Raw genomic sequence first — 11020 nt, forward strand, 5'->3', positions numbered from 1 at the left:
GCTCAAGTTCGCTTAAAATACACAATGAAAAAGTCACCTTGGCACGAAAGTAATTAAGAAATCAGCCTTGAGCTTCTCAGGCTGGGGCTCTCTGCGACGTAGGAGGTGCTCGCCAACGATACCGGGCGTGAGCAGAGCCCGGGGGTCTTTCTGAAGAACCTTTCAAAAGCGGTCAGCCGACCCGGGACGAACTTCCCGGACCGCCGCGCGGTCTCTCGGACACACCTGGCCCGGCGTGTGCCGCGAGGACCCCGGTGCCGCGCGCCAACCCCGCCCGACGAGCTGTCAGCGGCTACCGAGCCATGGAGCTCCAGGAGCCGCGGCGGCTCGCGCACCGACAGCCCGGGTGGCCCCGGAGGCAGCTGCGGCCGCGGGGCAGGGGCACGGGATCGCACGACGCTCCCCACCGCCCTCGGCGCCCTCTGCGCGGCCTAGCGCCGCCCGCCCGCTCGCCTCACCTGCGCGGCTGCGGCGCCGCTCCCGCCGCCGGTCGCTCTCGTAAAAGCCCAGCGTCTCCGTGTGCTGAGGCGCCGGCGGGGGCCCGTGACCGCCGCTGCCGCCTCCCGGCTGCTCCGCCTCACCGCGGCCGTCCCGCTCCGGGCCGTCCGCGCCGCCGCCACCGCTGCCTTCTCCCGGGGCGGCCGCATCGCCGACGCCCGCCATGTTCCGAGCACAACAAACTGTCCCCGCCGCCTCCCTCCAGCCTCCGACCCGGCCTCCGCCTCCGGCCGGCCCCCTCCCAACCTCGCCCCGCCCCTCGCCGGAGCCCGGGCCGCTGCCGCTACCGCCGCCGCCGCCATCCGCGGCTCGCCGGCCGGCGCGCACCATTGGCGTCAGCGGAGCGTGGGAGGCCGCCGCCGCCGTCGCCGCCGCCACGGCCGCCGCCATCTTCTTCCTGCCTTCAGCGTGGCGAGCGGTGGCTTCTCGCGTCGCGGTGGGCTCGGCTGTCCGGGACACCGCGGCAGGCTCCATGCAGCCAGGCCGCGCGGCCGGGGACAACGGCCGCTTCCGGGGCTGGGGTTGGGGGCCGGGAGGTAGCGGCCTGGGCGCGGAGGTGGACGGAGGGTCGGCGGAGGAGCTCCGGCGCGGCGGTCGCTGCACCCGCTGCCCGCCGTCTGCGAGGCGTCCGGCCGCCCGCCCGGGGCCTCTTTTGCAAGCTCGGTGCCCGAAGTGCGCCGGCGCCGCCTGCCCGGTCTTGGCACCGCCCGCGCGGCCGCAGCGGCGAGAGCCCGGCTCCAGATCCCCGACCCCCGCGAGCCCTGGTTCCATGCGTCCGCTATTTGGGCTCCATCTCTTCCGCATATTTATGATCGCCGGTCACATTCCTTGGCCTCTCAGTTTCCGTTGACAGTTTCCAAAACACTCGGGCAAGAAGGAGCTTTGGGGGTGCCGCCCTACAGGTGGGGGCGCGGAGGGGAAGCCCGAGGAGCCGGGTTCCTCCTGCGCTTCAGGCACCCCCGGACGTAGTGGGCTGTTTTTCGGAATTGGGGTTGGGGTACGGCTCTTGGCCGCCCCGGTGCCCCTGCTCCATCACCTGGGAGGCCGCTTTACTTGGCCGGTCCTTTGCGGCTCTCTGGGGAGTTAACTGCGCACGAAGCGCGGTGTCAAGACCACCCGCGACAGGAATGGTGCAAGTGAAGATGATCCAGTGAAGGGGCCAAGGTCCTTTGCCACCTGCTTCCCACGTGGTTGCTGCATGCTTTATTTAGGGTGACTGTGGCAGGCCGATTTGCCAACTTCAGAGCCAACCTGTGCCTGTTACCCTTTTGATTAGCAAAAGGGGAGTTGTAATTTTTCCTCTAACATTAAACTCTCAGAATTTCCCCTAGACCTAAACTTGACAGCCAGATATAAACAGGTATGAATACAGCAAAATCGAGCTCTTGTTGATTCATCAGAGAACCTTGAGGGTTCTGTCACTAGTTGAGTACCTAAATTTGAAGAATCAGCAAATTTAACAGTAGGGCTGTTGGCAGCATGCGGAAAGCAGCCACCTGTCAGTCTGACAGCAGGGTAAGAGCCCAGATGAGGGACCAAGATGGAATAAAAGGCCCCAGAGGTGGGTCCTGACCCCTCACCCGCCCTGGAAAAGGAGAAATCAATCTTTGGAACATCTGTACTTCCCTTCATAAAAGCAGTTCACAGGAATACAATTCCAAACATTTCCTGTGACCATCCTCCCTGTAATTCTGTTGTGTTATAGTCAAAACTGAGCCTTAATCTATCAAAAACAAACGCTCTGGACAAATCTTCAGAATCATTTTGAAAATAAAAGGTACTGAAAATTTTATGGCCTTTAAGATTCCTTATAGCTCAAATTCTGCTAGTCTCTGATTTTTTATAGTATAATACCATCCCATTACATTGCTTACTGATTTCAAGAAGAAAAGAGACTTTTATTGCTTGTTTATGTCAGTTGTCATTTACTGCCTCACTGTATTGATTGGCTTATTGCCCCTGCATTTAACTCAACAGGAGCTGGAAGGGAAGGAATCTGAAATTCTGTTTCCTAAGGCAGTCAGTTGTAGGAATGGATTTTTTATATCAGGCCAGAGGAAAAACACCGTCCAAAGGCTGCCTGTCTTTTTTAAGTAGTCAGCAGAGAGAAAGGGAGCCGCTGTGTACGGTCGAGGTATGAAGGTGTCACACACTGAGGAGCAAAATGAAGATGGGAAAACTGGGGGACTTGTGGCTTCTGATCAGTTGGATCTCTTCGCTGGAGCTGTATTGTTTGATCTAATACTTTGTGCAACAGCATAATTTCAAACACATTATGAAGTCAACATAGTACAAAGCATTTTGAAAACAATATTAAAATTTTTTTTCACTTAACACTATTCTTCCCTTGTATCGGTTTTGATGATTAGATAATCAAATCTCTCACTGTAATACAAAAATTTATTTTCTTTGGGTTAATTCAACCTTCTGCAACTTAATTCAGTATTCAGGAAAGGGTGTTTTCATATGGGTGTTCTAAATCTTCAAAGTACTAACTTACAAATAATCTCACATAAGAGACGGTTACACAGCACAGAAGAACCAGTTCTCCAAGGAAAATAAATAGCAGTTGAGCTATCATGTTTTTTTACATCAGTTGTAAAAAGGCCTAGATTTATAATACCACCTTTAGAAAGCAATAGGAATATTTTAAAACCTGACAACTCTCACCCTTAAAGAGACATCCAATTACATTCTGAGTTAAGGTACAAGGGAAAAACAGGATTTGGATGACAATGAAGTACAGTAATTTAAGCCACTCAGCAAACAGTGAGCTGGTGTGCTGTTCACATGTCACTGTCCCAGCTGCTGCTCAAATAAATAACTTTACTCATGGGAAATACTTTGAATGGAGGAAAGTGAGGAGCAAGAACAAGAAGTTAGGGAGAATCTTACATGTAAAAGAGAAGGGAAAAATTCAATAAGCCAAGAAAACTTTCTTAAGAAAGGAATTTATGTATTTAAAGTTACATTTTAATATGCATGCATAATTGATAATATAAATTTAATTAAGAGCTTGTAAAATTGCTGCACATTTTTATTTAAGTGTGTATTCTTGTACTTTCTGGTTGTAATATCTATCATGTGGCTATTGTGTTTTAAAGATAGCCAAGCACAAAATACCATTTTTAAAAAGAATGGAAATTTGGTGAGTAGTATGCACAATTTTATTCTATTTTTTAAAGATTTATTTACGAGGGAGGAGGGGCAGTGGGAGAGGAAGGCAGAAACTCAGGCACAGTTCAGTTCCTGAGTGTGCATATGGAAGGGGGTGTGGGGGGTGTGGGCTCAATCCCACAACCCATGAGATCATGACCTGAGCAGAGACCAAGAGTCAGAGGCTCAAGCAATTGAGCCACCCAGGTGCCCCAATATACAGTTTATTTTTTTTTAAGATTTTATTTATTTGTTTGACAAACAAAGATCACAAGTAGGCAGAGAGGCAGGCAGAGGGAAAGGAGGTGGCAGGCTCCCTGCTGAGCAGAGAGCCCTGTGCAGGGCTAGATCCCAAGACCCTGAGATCATGACCTGAGCCAAAGGCAGAGGCTTTAACCCACTGAGCCACCCAGGCACCCCAATATACACAGTTTAAAAAAATAAATTGCATTACTCCATATTTTAGTACTTAAAGATAATAATTTTGATTGTGTGATTTTGTGACTGAACAAAGTAAATTGAACCCATTGTTCATGAGCCATGGATTCCAGCTCCAGAAAACTATCTTATGAAGTCTATAAACTGGTTCTCAGTGCCTTTCATTGGTAAATGGGGCAATACCTACCTGTTCTATAGTAAGAGAAAAACAAACAAACAAACAAACAAACAATTTCCCCTTTTCTTTCTCCTTAGTGTCAACTTTGAATGTTTCCTTTCATTTAAACTTAGTAGGTTTTACTTTTCAACTATAAAGCATTTCAGTTCAATAGTGCATTATATATATATATATATCCCCATGAATATGTTTGAAATTAGTTCTATATACTTTTCCTGAGTACCAAAAACATCAAGTATTTTGATGACTTACGAGGATCCTGAATCAAAAGAAGGCCTATACTCTCTCTGACTCTCCAGTTAAAGAGTCTTTTGACCTAAGGTAACACAAATGACCTCTCTATACTTCATTTTCCCCACTACAGCGTACTGGACTAGAATACCCTGATGGCTTCTTCCAAAATGTTGGGATAGCATCCTTGCAAACCCTTTTTCAGACTCTTGGACTCTTGGGTTAAAAATAGCTCAAGGGGCGCCTGGGTGGCTCAGTGGGTTAAAGCCTCTGCCTTCGGCTCAGGTCATGATTCTGGGGTCCTGGGATTGAGCCCCACATTGGGCTCTCTGCTCCGCAGGGAGCCTGCTTCCTCCTCTCTCTCTGCCTGCCTCTCTGCCTACTTGTGATCTCTGTCAAATAGATAAATAAAATCTTTAAAAAAAAATAGCTCGATATAACTATATTATGAAGATTTATAGGGAAGTATGAAACCGTTATTTACAGAATGACTTTGCATTTTGGCCTAAAATCTGAATGCAGGGAATTAAAATGAGGTAATTTTACTGATAACACATCAAAGACATGTAAGTCTTTCGAGTACCTTCTTTAGGATCCATGCATTAGTTCTGCATCCCTTTATGAGAACCCATAGTCTCTCACTGACCTTTCCAGTCCTCACCACAGGCCTCAGAGTAGAAACCCACTTTGTACCCATGTTGTACCCATGTTGTACCCATGCATACCTCAGTCTAAGAACACTGCTTTAAGGTGGCACTTAACAGCACCTGAAATGGTATTTGAGATGATTACTGTCATACAGTTAATTTTGATAGTATAGATTTAACCACTGAATAGATAACAGTTTAAATTAATTTTGTATTTCTCAGTCAAAAATGTATTTCAGTAGTACATGACTTTTTCCAAATCATAAATGTCACATGTCAAATTTGCAAAATGTCTTGCTGAATTTAATTCATTATTTTTTTTTCAAAGAGAAAAGAAAAATTTGATGTTTAAAAAAAAAAATCAGAACAGCTTTACAACTGATGTTCTAAAGAAATAAAATAGAGTGCTGGGCCCAGAGCAAGGCTTGCTGCAAATTTATGTGAGTTTACTGAATCTCTGAGTTTGAGTACTAAGATTTCCTATTTTCAGCAGTCACTTTTGGACTGCTATTCATTAAGTTTTATCCTGTCTGGGATTTATTCCATGCATTTCTAAAGGACACCAATGCAGTTTGTTTCTGGAAGATGTAGCACAAATTGAATAATATACCTTTGATTCTAATGTACCTGTTAGAAGATAACTAAAACAGTCATAAGCAAACCTTATTTCTAAAAGCATTTATGTGGCAGGAGAATATAGGACTGAAACTATTTGAAATAGACCCTATTCAAAAGTGTTATTTTGGTAAGAGGCATGTTTTATAAAAAATATTCTGTTCTGGAGACCTAAAAGTAAGTTATATTTATGTAATAAAAGTGTATGAACACAAATTCGTACTATATCGGCTAATGGGACCTTTTATTCATGATCAGATAAAAGGATTAGATTTTCAATTTCTGGAAAATCCCAAAATACTGCTGAAAGGACCATAGTGATGACTTAGTAAGCTTTCCATTCCAGATTTTTCTCTTTGAAGAGAAAGCACATTGTTCATTTTTCATTATACCCATAAAAAAGTAAACATGCCATATTTAGAATTTTTTAAATCATTAGTCAGTTAATTGACAAAATCTATTTGTAGAGTGAACTTGGACTTTCCAGAAATTTTTTTGATAACTGTTAAAATCCTTCTTTATAATTCTGGCTGGCAAAGCCTTTATTTTTAGAATTCACACAGTAAAGATGATTTTATTTATCATTGAGTTCATGTTGCATTTTGCCTTTCAGAATTTTTATTGTCCTGTTTTCATTGTTCCCTGGTGGTGAGTTATTAATTGCTTCTTTTGGCCACTTATCAAATAGTTTTTGGTAATCAGAAGATTTTACAAAATATTTAGGATACATTTTTACTTTTTTCTAGTGTTTCTGGTTGAATTCTCATGGGTCAAGATAAGAGTAACTTTTTCTCTTTGCTTGGATGTCCGTTAAGTTCCTTTGGGCTGTGATCATTCATTCCTGCTCTTGCAATTTGCTTTCATTCTGCTCATTCATCAGTGTTTCCATCCTAATATTTTGTCTACTCCTTTCTCCTTTCTGTTTCTAAGATATTTAAAAGTAAATGGACTCTCTGAGTCTCATAAACATATATATATCTTTTTTAAGGTTGATTGATGTTGGGGGGTGGGGCAGGGAGCACAAGCAAGGAGAGAGGCAAAAAGAGAGGGAGAAGCAAACTCCCCCCTGAGCAAGTAGCCCAAGAAGGGACTCAATCCCAGAATCCTGGGATCATGACCTGAGCTGAAAGCAGATGCTTAACTGACTGAGCCACCCAGCCACCACTAAACATCTGTTTTTTAAATTTTATCGTTTCTTATGCAAACCTAAGTATTTCTCTCTGTTTCATCTTTGTTACCGAAATGTATTACAAATGCATAATAGATTTTCAGATTCTCAAAATTATCCTCAAGGGTTTCTGGTTTCTAGGTTTTAGAAATGTGTTTATCTGAGTTCAGAGCCTTGGGTTTTCAGATTGCTCTTTTATATATATCTACAATAACCTTTTCAATATTCTAAGTTTATGTTTATATGCAAAATCTTTCTGTTGTTTCTGACATTTTCTAATTTAGTATCAATTTCAAATAATGAACAACTTTTACCTCTTACCTTCCATATGGTTGCTATAATTTAGGTGTACAGTTTTGTGAAGGCGAACAATAATGTGGCTAATTTTTCAAAATAGCAATAAAAAGAAAACATATATTTTGGCTTACAAACATTATTTTCTTGGGACAGTTCTGTCCTCCTAATTATGCTTTCTCGAGGCTGGTACTAACATTAAATCACATTCCCCTGAGCATGTGTCCACTGATGACAGATATATGCTGCAGTTAAAAATCTGACATGTATAATTCATATAGAAATATTTGATTGCTAAGAAAAGTGAGACTAATTCAGGCACTGATCATTATTTATCATTTCTTTATTTTCTTTTTTAAAGATTTTTTTAGAAGATTGTATTTATTTATTTATTTGACAGAGAGAGAGACATAGTGACAGCAGGAACACAAGCAGGGGGAGTGGGAAAGGGAAAAGCAGTCTTCCCACCAAGCAGGGCTCGATCCCAGGACCCCAGGATCGTGACCAGGCAGATGCCCAACGACTGAGCCACCCAGGTTCCCCAAATCATCTCTTTATTTTCACTCTGATCTTTCATCCATATACTTAGATATGTCAACACATCAATTGTATAAAAATTCTTCTCTAGTGCTATGAATGATTTTTAAATATTCAATTTTATTGTTCATTATGTTGAAACTTATGGTCTGACATGGTTAGATATCCTTTTTCTAAACAATATGAAGTTTCATGCAATTTGATTTTATTTTTACAAGCTTTATATGCTCTTTCACAGTTTCTAGTTTATCAACGTGGACAATAAAATCAATCTCATATTAAGTAATTAAAGGTACAGAAATAAATTGATGTCATTGACTTTGGGTAACTTAATGTCCATTCTAAATCTTCTGCTATTTGTTTACTTCTAACATTTTAATCATGTTTTACAGAGAAAGCCTAATTGGTGTGATGCAGTCTCTTCACTGGTATTTTATAGACAGTGTTCTGTTTTATGGAGAGTATAAATGGGTTCTTTCTTGAAAGCCAATAATTTTCTTTGTATTAAAGGTATATATTTTTTTAAATAACATATCAACAAGGATTTTTCTTCTGAGTCTGTAATTTTTTAAACCAAATATTCAGATAGGCAGTGTCTGTTAATCCTTCAGGGACCTATAGAAACACACAGGTGGATTCACCCATGCAAACATTTGTTTCTAACTAACAGATGGTTTTCTCAAAATAATCTGTTTTTGCGTGTCTGCATCAAAGTAGATAAAATTTTCGTCTGGGTCTAGACCCTAGAATTTAGTCTCAACTGATGCCAATAGAGTAGCAAAAGTCTTCGGTAGAAAGACAGCAGAGTAAAATGGAGAAAGCTATAAATTTGGAGCCCAGAGGCCGGAGTTAGGATTCTGTGCTGCTGCTTAAGTGTGAAACCTGAGATGAGATCCAGGTCTTAGTTTCTTGATCCATACAGCAGACAGCGGGCTAGACTGTCTCAAAGTTTCCTTTCACTTCTAAGATGATGAGATTTTAGGTACTTCATTATTTTAGGCTAAAGTTGAATGTGGACTTGGCTTAAGTTTGTAATATTTTTCTTTGGATGAATTCCAGCATCCTGTTCTAAATTGCAATATTTACCCTAAGTCGCTTACCTTTCATCAACATACTTTCTTACTGCTTATTCAACAAATATTTGTTGAATTTTTTTTTTATGTGCCAGGTACTGTGCAAAGCCCTAGAGTAGTGAAGATAAATGGGATGTGTTTCCCGTCCACAAGTAACGATACTGCAGTGTGGGAAGGACCACAGTAAACACATGAATGAGGTGCCATAGTCGTTCAAAGAAGAGACTGGGCAATTCTGCTTTGGGGGCAACCAGGAGAGTTTAGAAAGAAGTGGCATTGAATGGGTCTTGGAAGATGTGTTTGCCAGGTGGGAAATGGGGCTGAGGAAGGTAACAAAAGGGCCTCACAGACAGATGGAGGAGCATATATAGAGTGAAGAGGGAGGAGGATCCATAGTGTTTGAGTGGAACTTCCAGACTGATTCAGATTCCAGGGCCGAATCATAGGGAACAAATGGGGGAGGCAGGGCATTAAACGGATGGAAGAATGAGCAAGAATCTTTGAAGTGGAATGAGGAATTAGGGGATGAAAAAGTTCATATCAATACCTCTGGGCCTTGTTCACAAGTTGAAGAATAACCCCCCCAAAAAACTTTTTGAGCCCCATACATAGTGAGATTTGCTTGCACTACTACTCATAATTGTTGAGTAGAACAATTAGAATGTTAGTCTGTATCTATTGGGCATTTATTATGTATTGTCTTTTTCCCAATGTCCAATTCTAATATCTAGTTAAGAAGTATTATCAACATTGTTTTTTTCTGAAAATGTATCTTAAATGTAACATTTGTAGAACAAACATTTTTTAAAAGATTTTATTTATTTATTTGAGAGAGAGAGAGAGTGAGAGAGAGCGCACATGAGCAGGGGTGGGAGGGGCAGAAAGAAAGGGAGAGAGAAAAACTCAAGCAAACTCTCCCCTGAGAGGGGAGCTGTCATGGGGCTCAATCTCATGACCCTGAGATTAGAACCTGAGCCAAAACCAAGACCTGGATGTTTAACTGACTGAGCCACCCAGGTATCCTGCAGAACAAGCATTTTTTTTTTTTTTTTTAATTTGTTTGGTTTGGCTATAAGGCAAAGAAAAAAAAATTTTTTTTTTGGACAGGGAATTACAGATATATTGTAATGATAATCAAGGTATTCTCCACATGTAGAATATTCCATTTCACCTCAAAATTCCAGATTAAGTCATTTCAGTGTATTGAAGGCATAAACTGGGATGATGAGTTGGAAGCTGCTTCTCAGAAACTTTATACGGTAGGTTGTTTGAATAATTATAAATGTCAGAAAGAAAGCACTATTTATTAAATCTTATGTCTGAGTCTCATCCCTCTCCCCCCACAATTACGAGGTGGGGTAAGAACTGTGTGTCAACTTGGAATCAGACTGTGTTTTGAGCCATTTAATTTAGACACTTATTATTTTAATGTAAGCGCTTTTGCTTTGGCAGAAAGCATACAATTTTAATTAGCACTTGGAACACGGCGGAATAGGTTGGTGAGGTACAAGACATGGGGAAGTACGTTCCTAAGGGCCTGCCCTAGGACTCTGGCAGAACCCGGGAGAGACGCAGCATCATGCTCACCACTTCTGAGAAATCAACTCACTGGCACTTAAACTCTTATACATTTAATCATTTCAGTGTTTTGAAATGTTGAAAAATTGACATTGGCAGCTTTGTCATCTATACTACACGCAAAAAGAATATTAATTTCTTAAGCTTATTCGATGCAGCAACTGATGTATAAGAAAACTGAAACTCATTTTCTGCATCTGCCCAGAATTCACTTCCCAGCTTTGCCAGTCAAGCTCTGACTCATCCTTTAAACCCTAGTTCTAATACCCCTCACAGTCTTTCCTAATCCCCTCCTCCATTTCCCCCATAGCCGTTCTCTTTTACTTTATATACCCATAGTCCAACACTCTGTTCCAATGATTTTTTAATGTATTATTCTCACCTATTGGCTATCAATGCCATATTTGTAGGAACTGTTTCCCCATATCTGCATTTTGGGTGCATGCAATTAAAAAGCACCTCATTGTGGAATAAAAAGAACACACACTTTAGAGTTAAATTCATGGATTAAATCTTGACTGCTTCTTACTTGCTGTAGGAACTTGGACAAGTTATTTAACTTCTTGGAGCTTCTTTAAATAAGGGTAGTGATGCCTGCTATGCAGGA

The 11020-nt window shown here is 42.1% G+C and overlaps 1 protein-coding gene across 1 annotated transcript in view; it reads right to left on the bottom strand.

Moving 5' to 3' along the window:
• TAPT1 (transmembrane anterior posterior transformation 1) overlaps positions 1 to 683 on the bottom strand; it is a 57556-nt gene extending 56873 nt beyond the window's left edge. The window contains exon 1 of the mRNA XM_080797558.1: positions 459 to 683. Coding sequence (XP_080653684.1) covers positions 459 to 663 — 205 coding nt within the window. The 5' untranslated portion in view covers positions 664 to 683. The remainder of the gene's footprint in view (positions 1 to 458) is intronic.
• Between the last annotated feature and the right edge of the window lie 10337 nt (positions 684 to 11020).

Source organism: Martes martes, assembly GCF_963455335.1.
Source record: "Martes martes genome assembly, chromosome: 2".
NCBI lineage: Eukaryota > Metazoa > Chordata > Mammalia > Carnivora > Mustelidae > Martes > Martes martes.